The sequence below is a fragment of the Sitophilus oryzae genome, unplaced genomic scaffold, assembly GCF_002938485.1.
Source record: "Sitophilus oryzae breed Bouriz unplaced genomic scaffold, Soryzae_2.0 scaffold_50_pilon_pilon, whole genome shotgun sequence".
Taxonomy (NCBI): domain Eukaryota; kingdom Metazoa; phylum Arthropoda; class Insecta; order Coleoptera; family Curculionidae; genus Sitophilus; species Sitophilus oryzae.
Genome location: NW_022147096.1, coordinates 1,133 through 20,837, shown reverse-complemented (window position 1 = coordinate 20,837; position 19,705 = coordinate 1,133). Strand labels below are relative to the sequence as shown.

The following is a 19,705-nucleotide window of genomic DNA, read 5'->3' as shown; positions in this document are numbered from 1 at the left end:
TTGATGGCGCTATGTAATACACCAATTTCTATGCAAATGATTAATTTCCTGTTTTATTAGTGTGATGGAGGCGAATGACAATCATAACAGAGTCAGTTTTTTATTTTCAAAAACCTACACTTTCATATATGGATTTATACATATGGAGACATGTATGTAAATACTTTGCATGTCTTAAGAATTGCTACTAGATTATACCGTTATGCAAAAAATAGGATTATACAGATAGATAAATAATAAATTTGTTTAAATTATTGATTATATAGACTATAAATTATAAAATTTATTTATGAATTGAAAAAGTAAATTGATATTTCTATGCAAATTATTAATATCCTGTTTCGTGTACCACGTAGATACTAATCATCGTAAAAGAGTAAGTTTTTCACAACTATCATTATAAACGTATGTTTTATACTTAGACATATTATAATATAAATATTAAATAAAAAAGATATTCTTTCAAAACAACCTTTTATTTAATAGCTCTAAAAAGAAGAAACTAAACTTTAAATTAAATTAAATCCCTCAATCTAGTTTTTAGGGCAGCATCTAGTAGTTTTATAGATTTTCTATCTCGCGACAAGCTTTTATATCATAAAAATTTTGTAATAAATAATTGATGGATTTAACTTAATTTAAAGTTTATTTTCTTTTCTTTAGAGCACTTAAATAAAAGCTTGTTACTAAAAAGATTTTTTTAATTAATCATTATTTTTAACTTTTTAGTTTTCTCTTAAACGGTGTGTTTTAGTAATGATATATTATTAAACTGATGCTAAAACAAATGATCGATCTTATTAAACGATTATCGAGAGCTTCTCCATATCTTTTTGAAAATTTACAAGTTTTGACGTTTTTTTTTAAAGAAAATGACTAATTTTCATTACAATTATAATGTTCAAGATAGGAAAAGAATATTTACCACATTTTTTTCTTTCCTAAACTTTAAAAGACAAAATAGTTTTTCCAGTACTACATTTCCCTTACTTTGATGCACGCTTAAGGCAGAAGAGTAAAAAAGAAAATGCAGCAAGATCTAACGGCGCTAGAAAAGTGTCATAAAGGCCTTATACGAGTACGCGAGCCGGGATCACGTATGAATTGTTCGCATTTCCTGTCTTTTCATTCTAAAGTTAGTACCACAGTCTTAGTACCGCTGCAACGGAGTGATTCAGGCGGACGGCACGCAACAGCGAGTACTGAGAAATTAACAGTTTCGCGGATATTTTAGCTTTTACAGACCTGACCAGCCAACATTTCTAATAGACTTGAACATTTACAACATTAAAAATACTTAAATAGGAAAAAAATCGTATATTTTTATTAACCCTAGGAAATATTAATCTAAAACAGATAAGAAGCATTTAGAGGGAGAAACGTTTACTCAGCAGTTAAAAGACCATACTATCACATGGTATACCGATGCATCCAAAACCAAAGCAGGAATAGGGCTAGAAAGATTTGAGCCGAAAAGTAAATACTACGAACCAATAGGCACCCTACCCCGGTATCTATGAGGCAGAAATCTACACTATCGAAAGAACGTGTTCAAAGAAAGGAGTGTACAATGTATCTTAGATAGGAAATATGGGAAAAAAGTATAGCCATCTATTTTATATTTTACTTACTTTTACGTGCCATAGTATGTTGCTAAATTTCCCGAATACAGTTAGGACCACCCTGTATACAGGGTATATCAATATTCACAGAACTATATCTCATATCAATTAAACTCTTAGTTACGTAATCTAGGGCGCGATTTTTACATTCATTGTTGCCAACCATGGAGATATTGGGCGCCAGGCTGGTGATTCAAGTGGTAGCTCTGCTGTAAAAAATGTCAAGTTACTGCATTTATTTATTTATTTCCTGACATTGTCATTCCTTTTGACATTTTAGTTTTGTATTACGAGTTTTTGGTTTAAATAAGTAATAGTGTTGTGATACTTTAAGCTTAAAAATGTTTAATAGCGGACCTTGCAGACGAACATTGTTCTTTTTAGAACCTCTTTTAGTGCGAAATGTACAATATAGCTTAATACCCGTAAAAAAACTCATCTCAACTTTATTAGAATATTTTGAACGGGAAAGCGGTAGTAATGATCCTTTCTGTCCCTTAAGTGCTGTTAAGAAGGTGGGTTTCGTTGATGTAAATAATAGCTGTTTATATATTTAAAATTAATTTATTTTTGTTTCCTAAAATATTTTGATTAAAAAAAAAATTATAAAAGTAATCAACGCCGGTCATGCTTAATCACGTGACTAAAAGTTTATTTGGTATGAACTGTAGCATGTAATTTTAAATCAAAATAAGCTCATTAGGCACACTTTACCCCGAAACAATAGTGATTCGTTTGTCTGTTAGAGGGCATCAAACTGTATTAAAATAAACACATTTTTTATGATATTTTAAGAACTGATAATCCGATTTGAATGAGATTTGAGGTGCCTTTTTTTTTTAAGCACTTTAACATTTGAATTTCATAAAGAAAAACACGAAGAAAAATTACGAAGAGGAGTAAAAACTACCCCAGCCCTTATATAAATTTTAGTAGAAATATTTTCCACAAATAAACTCCACCGACGACTCTTTTTTTCCTAAAATTGTCCTCCTACACTTTTTGATAATTGTGGAAAACGCCACATTGCTTAGTTTTTAATAAAACATTTTTTTGGAGAATAATATTTCCAAAGCAAACTTGCAAAATACACAGAGAACTCCAATATTCCGTGGATATAGAAGAACTACGATTTTTTTTTCACCAAAATAAGTTAATTGCACAAAATTTATCTCTTTAAAAAGTCGCTGCTGCGGTTTGTCGTCTAGGGCATCACAAAAATAAACCCTAAAGTTAATTAATTTAAAATTTATGAAGCTTATTTGTCATACTTTAATTACTGTGATAACATTAAATGGTATGTAATAACGATCTATTCCAAATCATTTAATTTCCATCTGCCTTAAATCTGTCTTATGATAATTCGCACTTCCTTCAATCCCCAATAATAAACGAAATCTGTTTGGTTTAAAACTGTCTTGAAGTGACAAAACTGAAACCACACATCTACAAATTAATCTTCCCACGGTCGAGACTCAAATATCAATACCGGTACTGACTTAATAGCAGAAGTACGATTTGCATAGACTCTTCCAGGTACTCAGACGTAGAAATCATCTCTCAGTGGAGTACGAAACCCGATTCACCTCTTGTTTGATCAAAGCCATTAGGCGTTTAAACAATCAATTAGGTTTGCTAGATTTTATTTAAGTCTTTATAGCATGCTATCTGCGGGAAGTGTACTGTGCCGTAATGTATTATAATTTGTTACAAAAGTAGCAGTAATATTGAATCGATTAAGGTTTATGTTTAATTGTGATATAATTTACGATTTTCATTAAAAGAGCAGTTCCATATACTATATTTAGTTGCACATTATACAAGGATTATATGAAGATACCGTCAATAACAAATAATATTATTTGATTTGGTGGTACGTGCATATAGTTTTTAAAGTTGCGGCGCCCCAAAGCACGTAACGCTACTGTTGTAAATTGAAGCAAAGATCTTTTATTTGATCATAATTTCTTTGTCCATGATACACATTTTCTTTTATTTGAAACTTCTTGATTAAACAAATAATTGGTCTTAATGGTATCATAGGCCTTGAATTATAAATAATTGCATACAATATAATATAAAATTATGATGCAGGCAATAAAAATATATACAAACATCCGAAAATAATTAGAACACCTTTAACCTTAAGTTGTTTAGAAAAGTTTGCTTCTTATTATAGCAACCTGTCCATATATTTTATCAAAGACTTTCTTAATAAAGCTTTCATATTTTGGTTATCTATCTTTCCCACACCATTGTTGGTAATATTTTTATATTATATTTATTATTTTGATATTACATATTTTTTATTGTTTAATTTCAAGGTACCATTTTCAAATTTTTTGCAATTTGAGCCATATATTGAGTAAACAAACATATCATATTATGCCCTTTTATATACTAATTCATTATAATAAAATTAAATCATAAATATATATTGTAATTATATTCCTGCAGTTTAAGTGAAAAGTTTTGTTCTTAAATATCTACTATAAGTATTATAAACGCGTGTTAAAATATTAATTTTGTGGAATATATGTATACAGGGTGGTCCGAATTGTATTTCGAAAACTTCGGCAGCATATTCTTCAGATAAAAGTAGGTAAAAAAGTTCATATAAATGTATGTCCTAAAATGCTTAGTTTCGGAGATACAGGGTGTAGAAATTTCATTTTTATTTCGATTTTTTCCAAATAATTTCTGAAGTAACGTCAATATTTAGATGAAAATTGGTGTATGGGAGTTTTTTGATACGAGAAATTTAATTTTGATGTCAATATGACTCCTACTGGTAGAGGGCGCCACCTACATGTGTTTTAACTGTTTTGAAGCGTAATAAGTTTTTGTCCGTACCTGTATAAAACTACCGAGGGAAAAAATATACATCTCTGTGATTTTTTACGTAAAAACAATCTCTTTGTAAAAATCGCTACGAGCAACCGTTCTCAAGATATTTAGAATGGAAATAGTCAATACATGTCATTATTAACGAAAAATAAACAGGTTGAGTAGATATAATTATTTCACTAAAATAATAAATTTGGGAAATTTTTATTTTTTTAAATTAATCATATTTGTTCTGCAAAAAAATGATGATAAAACAGTTTTTGTTGAACTTTTGGTAAAAAACATTTCAAATATATGATCTCAGTCTAATAACTATTTAGTCAACATGTTTAATTTATGTCAGTGATGACAGGTATTGATAATTTCAATTCCAAATATCTCGAGAACCATTACTCGTAGCGATTTTTACCAAGAGACCTTTTTTACGTAAAAAGCGTCGTAAATGTATATTTTATTACTCTTACTAAAGTAGTTTTATATAGGTACGGACGAAAAGTTATTACTCCTCAAACCAGTTAAAAAATATGTAGGTAGTGGCCTCTACTAGTAGGAGTCATATTGACTTCAAAATCAAATTTCTCATGTCAAAAAACTCCCAGATACCAATTTTTATCCAAATATTGACGTTACTGCAGAAATTATTTGGAAAAAATCGAAATAAAAATAAAATTTCTGCACCCTGTATCTCCGAAACTAAGCATTTTTGGACATACATCCATACGAACATTTTTACTTATTTTTATGTGCAGAATATGCTGCCGAAGTTTCCGGAATACAGTTCGGACCACCCTGTATATCACATTATTTAGCACAAAATGAACGAGATAAATGAAAACGTATTGTAATAATTTCATAATAATCGCAAATAGGTGATGCATGTTACATTACATTACATCTTGTTTTACCAAACCAAAACAAGATGTAATTAAAGAAATATCATCGTAACAACAGCTATTTTAGAAACGTCTAGGTTTACTTATTTCACTGAGACTTATGAAAAAAATCCTTTGCCTCGGATACAGATACCGCCACGTTTTGGAAATAGTTCAAAACAAAAAAAAATTGAACGAGGCAACAAAAAACGCCCAAAAAACTTCCACACGCGTTTAAGAATCGAAAGTGGGTCGAGGCAACTCGAAGTGGGTCAAAACAACTGGAAATAAATCGAAATGCGTTAAAGTTGGGCGACAAAATGCGACCTTGACATGTTTCGAAGAGTTTTTCGTATAGTGTAGAGGCTGTTTTAGAATGAGAAGCTATCAAATACTTCGTGCCAACACTTTGATTTTGAGAGATTGACCATTTTGTTGGGAAACTAAAAATTTAACACTCAAACTCAAATGCTTTAGATCGGAGACCTCCGTTTCCGTCCAAACATTTTTATAACATCAGATCTTATTATTAACACATGGCATCACATAAAAACATAAATCCGAAATGTGAGCTATATATAAGTAGTTTTAATATGTTTTGATAAAACTATTTATTCATTGGCTGAACTGAGAAAAATACACAAACCGATCTAACATTTTCGTTTTTCTTTGCAGTCAAAGCGGCGTGATGGGAGAGCGAGTGGAACCGGTGGTTCCAGGTCCGGACTTGGTGGGTGTGAACGTGGAAAGGCCGATGAACATGGCTCACCAGCAGTCTTCCCTCTGGAACAAACGACAGCAAGCCGTGTGCGTACGGCACGCTTTTAAACATTACGGCTCAAAGAAGAATCCAAATCACGTACTTAGCGACCTGAACATGACCGTAGCCAAAGGAACCATGTAAGTAACAACAAAGATAACATAGAAAAAAATTTAGCCCTCTAAGATATCAAACTAGCTACTCACTGACTTAATCGTCGCCTAGTAGTTTTAGGTCAGAGACAGAATCAAGAATTTTTGTATTGCTCAACATTCCGTTCCAATTTAAGCTTGAAACTTATAATTGAGTCGAATAAAGTCAAGTATAAACTGTTGCGTTCTATTGTGTATTTAGATTTATTATAATTCACCCTTCAGAAATATTTTAAACCATGGGCGTAGCTAGGTTTTAATTTGGAGTAGGGCAGAAATTGTCAAAAGTCAGTACCAAAATTTTCCTTTACCTTATACTTCACTCAAAAAATAAATACCTTCATTTTAAAAGTAATCTGCAAGGCTAAATCCCGACAAAATTTTGATTTCAAATTAATTTTTCCCTTCTTGAATCAATCTGCCTTTCATCTAAAATATTTTGGCTATGATTATATGAGTTGTGATAAATAATGAGGACTCTCTGGTGCATAAATGAACAAATTCTCTGAAGTTTGAAATGTGTTGATTAGCTATCATTTTTATTGTTGTTGATTGTCGTTTATGATATATCATATTGCAGATATATCAGACTGCAGTGTGATAAAATAAGTTCTTTACTTGCACACTTATAGATTTCCACCGGAATCGCGTCACAGCCAGCTGATTTGTTGTTTTTAAGAAGCTGTTTTATGGAGGCCTTTATTTCCTGTTCTGTTATTAGGATGTCTAATGCATCGAGGCTGTTATACTGAAGTATTGTGTTTAGTGCTTCCATATTGTGGTTGTGTTCTTGGTTAAGGATATGGCTGTAATGCTCTTTCCAGCGATTTCTGATTTGTTCTCTTTTAAAAGTTTGCCATTTTGGAACATAATTGGGCAGCTTACCTTCTTGGTTGGACCTTATACTTCTTTTACAGCCTCGAAGAACTTACGATAATTGTGATGCGCGGCGTACTCTTGAATCTGATTCGCTTTTTTGACCACCAGTTATCCTTTAGTTGGCGCAGTTCTCTTCGAATCGTGTTGTTGGATGCTTTAAAGTTGTCTACCAGTCTTGGACTGTGTGGATTTGCAGTGACTGCTTGATGTGCTCTATATGCTTTTGTTCCAACCATGCCTGTATATGCGGCTGATTTTCGTTAAACCAGTTTGGTTGTTTCTTTTGGTTCGACTTTACCAAAAAATGTAGTCTATTTTCCGAAAAGAAAATCGGTCTTCGGTGGAGTCGGAAAATATTTATCCTAAAATGTATGTAGGGGAAGTTTTGACCCTTCCCGTACTTTTTCTTGATTTGTGAAAGTCAAAAGTTAGAGCACTTAGCAAAACATAGACACCCAAAATCTCATTCAAATCGGAATAACGGTTCTTAAAATATCTGAATCAATGTGATTATTTTTTGAAAGTTTCATGCCCTCTAACGGACAAACGAAGCACTTTTATATCGAGGTAATTTGTGTTCAATGAACTTATTTTGATTCCAAAAATACGTACTAGTTTATGTCCACAGAATATTGGGACACCCTGTATATTATTATAACTTTCAATTTTTCATCACCAATAACTTAATTTATTAAGCACTAAAATTATTATTAAATTTTCTGTTATAAAATTATTGCTGAAGTATAAATAAAGAAACATTTCATAGTTCAAAACAATTTTGAAACAAAAAAAATACCAATGTTTCCATTCATTAAAAACTCCGTTTACATTTACATGTCCCTGTTACAGAAAGATTATAAGACTCTAATTAACAGAAAGAATTAATCATAATTACGTCAATTCTTTAAAGCTGTTACAAAATAACATGTTCTCCTTTGGACAGTCGCCTGTCCACATCGTCACAAATTAAATGGGAAAACACACTAATATCCTATCGGTTTCTTTTTTTCATTTTAATTATTGCTTAAACAGCTCTATTAGTATGGAAACGAATTTAAATAGCTAATGCTTGGAGAATAATCGGAAATTATCGAAATAGAAAGTAAAATTAACGGTATGTCAGACAACACAATTCTGCATTTACGCTTACGTAACGCTGCACCTGATATTACTTACAGGGGACATTCCATAAATACCTGTTATGTTATGAACCAAAAAATTATATTAATGGCTATCAATTGTTGTTTCCTGTAATTTAACTTTCGACTTATTTCATGGTGTATTGATCGCATCAAAATGTGTTTGCTGTTGGTGCTGTTGTTCAAATTTTCGTTTTTTTGAAGTATATATATTTTTTTGAAGTATATATATATATATATATATATATTTCGGGTATTGAACTTACAACGTTTGATATATATACAGGGTGTCCCAGAAATAAGTGCAAGTATTTTAAGGCGTTGTGGATCTCGATAAAAGAAACATATTTTCTCTTTATCGTTTTTCAAATAGTCCAAAATAACGGAGTTATTTTACTATGAAAATTTCCAAAAAAAAATATTTTTTGCTAAAATTTTGAGAACCACTGAATCTTTTCTGGATTTTCTTTCTTGTAAATTTAATCTAATATCTATGTTGCCATATTATCAAGAAATTATGTTTTTTACCTAAAAACTAAAAAAAATTGTATGTTTTAATGTATGTAATTAAAATCCTTTTTTTACGCAATTAAATAGATCATAAAAAGGCTTCGGAATAATTAATTGATCGTAAGATAATAACGTATTGCATTAGAGTAATGTCAAATAAAATAATATTAGAAATATCCTAAAAAGTGACAGCGGCCGACTAGATGTTTTCCTAAAAAAATACAGGAGCCCACTAGATTCTTTATCTAAAAATGTTTTTTGTCCTGACATGTAATGATTTACATTTTATTTTTTATTTTCAAATCGGTGAGTTTTGTAAAAAAACAAGAGATAAAAAAATTTCTAAACAAACTAAACTATCCAAATTAATTTTTTTGCATGTTTGATAAAATTTTTATTTAAATTTCGTAAACAAAAATGATAGGGGTAGTTTATTTCAACCCCTTCCACTCATTTTAAAAAAGTGAGAAAATTACCAGAAAGTGTGTTTTCATAACAGTAATGTTTCTATAAAAATTCATTAGTCTATCGCTTTTCGTTTTCAGTATAAAAAATAAAAACATTATTTTTCCGCCATCTTTGTACCGCGATATCTCCATAATGGTTGACTTTTGACCCAACGTTTATAAAGCAAACTACCCTTTATTTTAAACAAGGAATCACCTCCTGAAGTTTTTCGCATTTGTTTTGAAACACCCTATACTGTATATGAAAAATGTCCCGAATTTCTTAAAAAGATTATGTTCCTTAAAAATGAAAATTTCTATATTTACCAACTTGGAAATATTGCAAAATACGAATGAAAAGGAAGAAATTTACCATAAAAAAACGAAAATTATAATACTTTGCACCTTCGAGGTCTCCTCTCGGGATATGACTACACTCTACTAAGACTAATTAGGGAGAGAATGATTAGAGGCAGAAGATATATTGGAAGAAGAAATATGGCTTGAGTAAGAAACCTTATGGAATGCTTTAGCCTTAGATCTGTTCAATTACTTATTACGAACTTCTGTAATATATAGCAATGCAAGAAGTGGTTTTTGACTCCAAATGTCAATGGTCGTTCACATTTTTAATACTTTTTGAAAAAAAAGTAGTTCTTTAAAATTTCAAACTATAGCTAGAAAAAGTTTGTTGTACCTAAATTATATTTTTTTAATATTCAGTTACGACACTTTGTTTAAATGTTATCACAACAATCTTAGAAAATCTAATAATAAATAATCAGCAGAGAATATATAAATAAATAATGAAGCAGATGTGGTTTTCGAATTAGATATTCTATGATTATTTAAATTGTTGGAATTCTTTCAATTTATTGCTTATTTATTTATTTCTGTCTAAAGTATATCTCTTCTTTCAGATATGGTCTACTAGGAGCTTCAGGCTGTGGTAAAACGACCCTCCTGTCCTGTATCGTAGGAAGGCGGAGGTTGAACACAGGAGAAATATGGGTGTTGGGCGGGAAGCCGGGTACCAGGGGTTCGGGTGTGCCAGGCAAACGGGTGGGGTACATGCCACAGGAAATAGCCCTGTATGGGGAGTTTTCCATTCGAGAAACGATGCTCTACTTCGGCTGGATCTTCGGCATGAACACATCGGAGATCAAGGAGAGGCTGCAGTTTTTATTGAACTTTCTGGATCTACCTAGTCAAAATAGGCTGGTAAAAAATTTAAGGTAAGTTTTACTAATTTTTACATACTTTAATAATAATTCCAAAAAAGTCCTACGAGTACTTCTGCACTGGAAGAAAATCTACAGAATAAAATAGTTATTTTTTGTAAACACTGCTGCCTTAATCCAACGGAGACTAATTGTCAACAGTGGTTACTAATGAACAAATGCCTAACGGACAAAAAAATGCTTAACGTTTCGAAAAGTATATCTCTTTCCGTCGTCGGAAGCAAAAAAAATACAAAGAACAAAGAAAAAACTATTTAAAATATTTAAATGCAACTATTCGAGAACGCTTTAGTTTTTTTTTAAACAGATACGTCTACAAAAACCGTTGATGTTCTGTTAAAATGACGTTATATCAAGTTAAACTTCAAAAATTAAAAATTACTCCCTGATAACAAACGAGGAAACTACCGAGGAAAACTACCGAGGAAAAAAATATACATCTCTGTGACTTTTTACGTAAAAAATATCTCTTTGTAAAAATCGCTACGAGCAACCGTTCTCAAGATATTTAGAATGGAAATAGTCAATACATGCCATTATTGACGAAAAATAAACAGTTGAGTAGTCATTTCACTGAAATAATAAATTTGTGAAATTTTTATTTTTTTAAATTAATCATATATTTTTCTGCAAAAAAATGATGATAAAACAGTTTCCGTTGAACTTTTGGCATAAAACGTTCAAATTTATGCTCTCAGTCTAATAGCTATTTAGTCAACATGTTTAATTTATGTCGATGATGACAGGTATTGATAATTTTGATTCCAAATATCTCGAAAACCAATACTATTAGCGATTTTTACCAAAAGACATTTTTTACGTAAAAAACGTCGTAAATGTATATTTTTTTACTCAGTAGTTTTATACAGGTACAGACGAAAAGTTATTACTCTTCAAACCAGTTAAAAAATATGTGGTGGCGCCATCAACTAGTAGGAGTCATATTGACATCAAAATCAAATTTCTCATGTCAAAAAACACCAAGACACAAATTTTCATCTAAATATTGAGGTTACTTCAGAAATTATTTGGAAAAAATCGAAATAAAAATGAAACTTCTACACCATGTATCTCCGAAACTAAGCATTTTCGGACATATATTTATACGAACTTTTTTATTTATTTTTATCTACAGAATATGCTGCCGAAGTTTCCGGAATACAGTTCGGACCACCCTGTATACCTATCATGATATTTATAAAAAAATAAAACTCAGAAGAAACAATCAGAAAGAAAAAAACAAAAAAGATAATATTGATTGGATCTGGGACAATTCAAATGTACCAAAAACTTTGCCAGAAACAGTATCATTTGATTCTGACGAATCTGACGATGATTTACCATTAATAAAATTAATAAACCAAATATAAATTTGTTTGTTGTTAGTTGTAGAGTATTTGTTTATTTTTTGAATTTCCGTTTATTTTTTAGAATTTCCGTTTATTTCTTAGAATTGCTGATTATTTTTTAGAATTTCCGTTTATTTTTTAGAATTTCTGTTTATTTTTTATATATTTTTGTTTAAATGTTGTTCATATTATGTGCAAAGCGACAATAATTAAGTTAAAATGAAAATATTTGCTTGAGCTCTTCATTTTACTTGATACTAAACGCAGTTTTACATAAAAAATACAAACAAAAATAAATATCAAAACTTGATATATATCGGATATATATCCGATATTTCATATTTATATAAATATCAAGATATTTCCCAACCCTGGTTAACACAAGTAGAATTATTATTAGATAAATTTTCAGTTTTTCTTTAGAGATTACTGTTAGATACATACTTAGATTTTGAAGTTTAGATAGCTTAAATGAGCTCTATGGCTCAATATACTATAATTCAGTTTCAAATGTATACAGGGTGGCGCACCTCATTCACCTCGGTTAATTATAGAAAAACTTTATGGATATATGTGGGAAGAAAATGTGTATAATTTAAAACTATTTTGAAATGTACAGGTTGTGTCTGAACTAAGATCCATACCAAAGTTATATTTTTTCTTACGCAACACCCGGTATTTTATTTCATTTTTGTATTCTTGGCAACAAAATAAGGCATTTGTTATAAGGGTTTAATATGTTTAAAAGCTTTGGTTTTTGAGATATTTAAAGGTATTTAAATATGCATGCTATAATAAAAAAGTTTGTCACCACCCTGTACATTACTTTTCAGAATTAATTCTTGTGCTGACTTTTAAGCCAGAGAAACAAACTTCACCAAAGAAATTGATTGCTTCCTTAAATGCACGCAAGTGTCAAAAATTGCTAGTTTCTTTTAAATATTTATTTTACATAAAAACTTCTTGGCTACAAATGCAACACTATGTATTTTTTTAAATAAGTCGAAGCAGATTTAAATGCTCTTTTAAACTATATTAGGGTTTCCTATATCTATCTGGCTCAGATTTTGACTAAAAAGCGATTTTTCAATAAAATGGCTGCTATCACCACGGCAATTTTCTAGTGACAGTAACTATTTTCAAAAGCGACATTAGTTTATGGACTTTATTTACATTTATAACAGTTTACTTTTATTTAATTTACCTACAATAGTTTAATAAGTAAGTATTTATTATTTTATTAAGAAAAATGAAGCAGTATCTGCTGGCGGAAAGAATGGATAATATGTTACTTGTGATTTTATTTTGTGAGAAAAATTGCTTGTTGGTCTGAAGGGTTTATGATCAAAAATATCTATATATAAATAGAAATTTTCTTGACAAGCGTTCCTTTGAAAAACTGCATTTCCTATTTCGTAGAGCTGATTATGTGGTATATATGTCTAATATAATCTATTAGGCAGAAACCTGTTGTTGGAAGTGAAGAAAGTGAAAATTGCCCTAATTTGTTCTTCTATAGAAAATCCAATATATCTACAAGTCCTCGAAATTCATCAAAGAACTACTTTTTCGTTTTTCTGCAAGGACACTTGTACCTTGTCAACCCGCCTTAATCATCAGACATTTGAGCATGCGCTGTATTTATTTGTATTAATGTAATATTTACAAAAGATATAAATAAAGAAAGTATATCACTGAAGTAGTACTGGCGCAAGACTCCGACGATCTAGAATATATGACTCAAAAGCTAATCGAAGAAAAAAGCAAATGGGGATTGGAAGTAAACTTAGATAAAACGGAATATATGTGTGCTTCGGCGCATTCCCAAAGAAAACCTCCCCCTTGAAAACTGTCAAAATATTAACGGCTGCAGAAACTATAAATACTTGGGAGCCAAAATTTCAATGGATGTCACTCTGGAAAAGCAGATAGGGACAGAAATACTCAGGGAAGAAAGGCAATCTCTATGTTAAACGGCGTCTTGTGGGATAGTAACATCTCTTAATCTAATAGCTTAAAAACTAAAAGATGAGGCCGTGCGCACCCTGGAAACGACAGAAATGGATTTTTGGAGACGGGACGAAGTTAAATCCAGAAGAGAAAGATGTACGAATAACAGAATTCGAGAAATTATTGGTTTCAATCATACAATAGCTGATGACATAAGAACAAAACAACTAATATGGTATGGCCACGAACAAGGAATGTCAGAGGGGAGGCTTCCAAAACAGATCCTCAACTGGACACCAGAGGGACGACGAAAAAGGGGTAGACTACGCAAGAGCTGGAGAGAAGGAATAGACAAGGAGCTAAAAGAACGAGAGCTCGAAGACGACCTCTGGCTAGATAGGCTGAGTATCGGAAGTTTTTTTGGTTTGAGGTATCGAAAGAATTTTTAAAACTGATTGATATATAAAGAATTCCACTAAACCAACAAGACGAGATTGACATTATATCTTATTACTATATTTAACAATAACTCCTTTATTAGCTAATTAATTTCACACAGAAAATACCTGAATTTCGCAACCATTAAAATCAAACAACGTATAATTACATACGTATTTCCATAAAATAAATTTTCCGCTACGACATTTTAAAATAAATTAATTAGCCGTCTATCACATTCCATCCTTTTATAAGCTTAGAATTGCGTAAAAAATATGTAGTATCGTAGATTGCGACTGATGCAAACAATTCTTTGTTTATGGCTCGCTTGAACTTGACTCGTTGACACATTTTTCGATCGTTTTTTTGCGTATCGATCAAATCGAGAAATTCACTCACGAAGCTAGCCGCAATTGTTCGCACCTTGAAATTAAGGTGTATATAATATTGCAGAAACTCGGTATTGCCTAACCGAACATGATTATGTTTCTAATTGGACAAAGAGTCTAGCAATTTAATGATTAAATTTATTTTTTGATTTTTAAAATTTAACACTGAAAAAAACACTGGATATATTGCATCTTAGGCCGGTGCCGTCCCTTTCAGAAGCAAACAAATAACAAAAAATAAATAAAAAACTATTTAAAATTGTTACATCTAAATATTTTGAAAAAACTGCAGTAATTTAGTATCAGCCCCCGATTGCGTTTTGGCAGGCAATTTTGTTCGACAAACAAAACTGTTCGAATAAAAACGACACAAAATGAAGTGTTGGTTCACAAACAGTCGTTCTTGTTAGACAACAAATCTGATGAAAATAATCAAATTGAGCTGGATTTTGTCTGCCAATTTTATTCGTCGAATTTGTCTATTCCTGGAAGTCGGAAGTTTGGGGCCCAAACAGTTTTAAAAGTGGCCATTTTCCTCAGTGTGGGGGTTCCTCAGTCTTCTCTGACTACACAGAGGAGTTTATGCATAGCTGTCCAAAAAATGTGGGATCTTCGCCAGTTGACGTGAGAAAACTTGCTTCTTTTCAAAAGCCATTCCTTTCAAAGACCACTTTCTTCGTTTTTTTTTTAATATATTTAGATGCATGCCGCCGCTACAGCACATAGACACAAAACAGATGCGAAAGAACACCGAATTACGCGTTCAGGTTTCTGTGCCCTTCAGAAAGAGTTCATAGACAATCCGCATCAATGTATAGTTTGGGTTATTATTTGTTTGGGTGAAAATAATCTGCACCAATATGTTATCGAGGCATACAAAAAGGTCCACAGACTTCGAGACATACGAAAAATCAAGTCCATTTAGCGTGTGTCGAAATTTTCACACACCTTAAAAATTAGTTTTTATAGCTATAGCAACTGCAGCGACTATGAAAAAAGCTGTGTGATTTTCATAGAAAATAAGGGCACCTGTAATTCATTTGAGAATGTTATAAATCGCTAAAAAGAGGTTTCAAATCTCTTGGATTTCTATATACATATATATATATATATATATATATATATATATATATATATATATATATATATATATATATATATATATATATATATATATATATATATATATATATATATATATATATATATATATATATATATATATACAAATCAGTTTATAACGTTCTTCGACGTCTTCTGATTTCCAGTCTCCATTGGTCTCTGTCTGTCAAGAGGTTTTCGTCTATTCCTCTTGTTCTGATGTCCCCTGTCTATTCCTTCTCTCCAACTCCGTCTAGGTCTCCCTCTCTTGCGTTTGCCTTGTGGTGTCCAATTGAGTATTTTTTGGGATTCTGTTCTCTTCATTCTTTGTACGTGCCCGTACCACCTGAGTTGGTTAATTTTGATGTCCCTCTGATATTCGGTTGTTTTAACGCCCATGATGTTCTGAATTCTTTCATTTCTAACTCTATCCAGTTTTGATTTTCCGGCCGCGCGCCTCCAAAAGTCCATTTCTATAGCTTCGAGTAACTTAAGGTTTCTTTCTTTCAAAGGCCATACTTCACTACCATAACTAATGATACTTTTAACTATGCTGTTATAAATTTTGTGTTTGTTTTCTTTTGATACGGCCTCTTGGATTTCTATCAATATTAAATAAATTTTATTAAAAATTGAACTAAAATTGTTAGTATCATTAAAAACAATTCAAATTCAAAAATTGTATCAGTCAAATTCCCTCATTTAAGGTAAATATTAAAGTAAATATAAATACAGCTCATTCTAAGCTCTACTTATCTTTAAGAAAAATTTAAATCATTGTTGCAATTGGGCCTTAATGCCATTTTGAATGAACAATAGTATTAATAATGTACATTATAATAATAATAAATTTTATATCATAGTGTGTATTAAAACTACTAAAACACTTTTAAATTGGTATTATATTAACAACTTTTGTTTTTTAATCCAAAAAAAGTTACCAATTTTCTCAATCAAAATATTTGTGGTCCTGAAAAGGACATTCGTTTTCCCATGTTTGTCAAGGTAGGTAATGGGTAAACAGTAAAAAAACAGGATAATGAAATTTAAAAAGTTACAAAAATTGTTCAAAAGTGCTTCCCTCTTGCATTAAACAATAACCCAAACGATCATAAAATCCCCTCCTCACATTGGATGACATATCAGAGGTGACAGTGTCAAAGACATTAAATATTTTCTGCCTTAACTGCTCCAAGTTTTTAACTTCTTCATGGCCGTAAATTTTAGATTTTATGTACCCCCATAACAAGAAATCATTCACCGAGAAGTCAGGTGAAATTAAATGTCGCGTCAGTCTAAACAAAACTGTCATTTTTGAAAACTTGTCAAAATTTGGACACACGCTAAATGGACTTGATTTTCCTATGTCTCGAAGTCTGTGGACTTTTCTGTATAATCTCACAGTAATTTAATAGATTGCTCGTCATATTATATCAGCTCGTCGGAGATTAGGAAAAAAAAGATATTTATAGTATAAAAAATTAATTTATTTAACAAAATTTAATTAAAGATGTGACAAAATAGTTACATTTCTATTGGTTCTATCGGACTCTTTTCGACTATATAAATCTTTATTTTTTGTAAACTTTAATGCATAAAATATTTTCAATCTAATAAATAATTTAATGATGTAAAAAAGAGGAAATTTCTCACATGGGTGGTCAAATTCTATAGTTTTCATTATATCAAACAGCCTCTGAATGTTTTCTTCAGTGCAAAACTCATCAAAATTTAATATAATAATAATTTTTCCAGCCTGTAAATAAAATGAACAAGTTTTTCCACTTTCATGATCAAAGGCTTTTAAATGGGTAAATAATTTCGAGTTATCCAGAGATTCGGATTCTTTTGCAAATTTTAGACAAATATCACATTGATGTATTTGAAGACCCTTTTTAAAGATGTAGTCAAACATAATTAAAGGCATTTTGAGTTGAAAACATTTCTCATCTCTCTCATCATTTGCATCCCATTTTAAATAAGATATACAAATTACCAAAACTTAGAAATAACAGTTCAAAAGTTCAACAAAAATCCTATACGCGTTTTTAAAAAGAAACATATAACCACGCACTATGTCATTCCAGCAAGCGAATACGACACAGCATAGGTTTCCGGACTAAACGACTGGTGTATTTACACCACTCAATAGGCGTGTCGGGTTTGCGGAGCGGTTTCCGATGCAGTCGCTTTCTTTCGCATCTCTTACAGGTAATTTGTGACATAGATATATTTTCTTCATGTAGCTGTGTTTCAATAAGACTGTTAACAAAACTGTTTGTGTGTGTACAACATTTTCAACATTTTTTAACATTTTTACTTGAACATTATTGTTCGTCGAACAAAACCGTCTAGCAAAAACGCAGTCTGTGGAGTCCTTAATAGTCATGCATGTAAAACATGTTGTAAAAGTTGTTGGTCATTATGTCGTTTCTAATATCATAGTAAAAAATATATTTTATTTTACAGTGGAGGCCAACAAAGAAGGGTGTCCTTCGCCGTAGCCTTAATGCACGATCCAGAATTGCTCATCCTTGATGAGCCGACAGTTGGAGTGGATCCTCTACTTAGACAGAGCATCTGGAATCACCTGGTTCAAATAACGAAAGACGGCAACAAGACTGTGATCATCACTACGCATTATATTGAAGAAGCTAGGCAAGCACACACAGTAAGTCTAATTATACTGTAATATATCATTGACTGTCTAAAGTAAAGTTCTGATATAATAAAACAGAATTCTATTTACTTTCTAGAAACTAAAATGTTTCCAATATCGAAAGTTAAGTTTGACGAAGTTCTGTCCATTTCTTGATTGGCATTTGTATTGAAATTTACAAATTTCATTATAGAATGACCAGCTTTGAAGTTGACTTAACTTTTCTATAACCTTGATCCTTGTATTATAATGGATAACTGCATTTATTAAATAACCATTGTTGGTAATTGATATATTTTAATAATCATTTGTGCAGAATTAATCATCATTTATAATTACTATTTGATTTGTATTTTACTTCAGTTCTCTTGGCAACCAAAAGAGCACACAAAGGAAATTATTTTAATATTAGTTTTTTGTTTACTTTTATTTCTGTAATAAGGATTATTTAATTTAACCTTGAAGTTTTAGTAAGTTTTTCAATTATTTTTTATATTTTTTTTACAAAAATATCAAATGGTTAAAAAATAGTAACTAATAATGTTAAAATAAAATTAATTACTGTAATAACTATGTTTAAATATGTATTAATTTAGGTAATTTGGCTTATTAAACGAAATTAGCAAGAAAAATTAAATTATATATGTTATAACATATGTAATTAAAAATATGGAAGGAGATAATTTTTTCAATCATCTCTATCTATTAGTTTCTCTTTAAAATGCAGCAAGTGCTCTATGTTTTTTTTCCTATCCGCATTATCTGCAGTAGTCGTTGTTGGAAATCTTCCATCTCACGATGTTTACTCCCGTGGGGGTAATTTCCAGTGACGACACCTTCAATTAGGCATACTAGGTTCTTTTCGTGCTCTAGTAGTTGTTTTGTCTTTTTGCTATCTTTTATCATTTCTCCAAAAGCCTTCAACCCTGTATACAGAGATGCACTTTGGGCAATTATGAAAAAGTTCGGAGTACCCAACAAATTTCTTAGAGTGTGTAAAAGCCTTCATAACAACAACAAGTCAACACAGGAGTTAGGCAGGGATGTGTCTTATACCGCCTCTCTTATTCAACATATTCATGGCAGCGCCTATTGTGGACAGCAAACTGCAGGAAAGAGGATTGTGTATTAGATACAAATACGATGGCGATCTGTTCAACATAAAAAGACTCAGGGCAAAAACACGTACAAAATTCATCACAGAACTTCAATACACTGATGACTGCGATCTAGTTGCAAAAACGATACACACATACCTGGGCACACGAGGCTTTGGGCCTTAAGCTGAATATCGACAAAACTACAATCATGTGTACTCACCCGGAAGATCACAACAATGCTATAAAAATCG

The 19,705-nt window shown here is 31.1% G+C and overlaps 1 protein-coding gene across 1 annotated transcript; it reads left to right on the top strand.

Annotated features, from left to right (window-relative positions):
- Positions 1-6,016: 6,016 nt before the first annotated feature.
- Positions 6,017-18,383, top strand: LOC115886889 (ABC transporter G family member 23-like; the record flags this gene model as incomplete). The annotated part of the gene is made up of 3 exons (XM_030906214.1): positions 6,017-6,241; positions 10,148-10,462; positions 18,165-18,383. Coding segments are annotated over 3 exons (759 nt in total), but the record flags the coding sequence as incomplete, so codon positions are not given.
- Between the last annotated feature and the right edge of the window lie 1,322 nt (positions 18,384-19,705).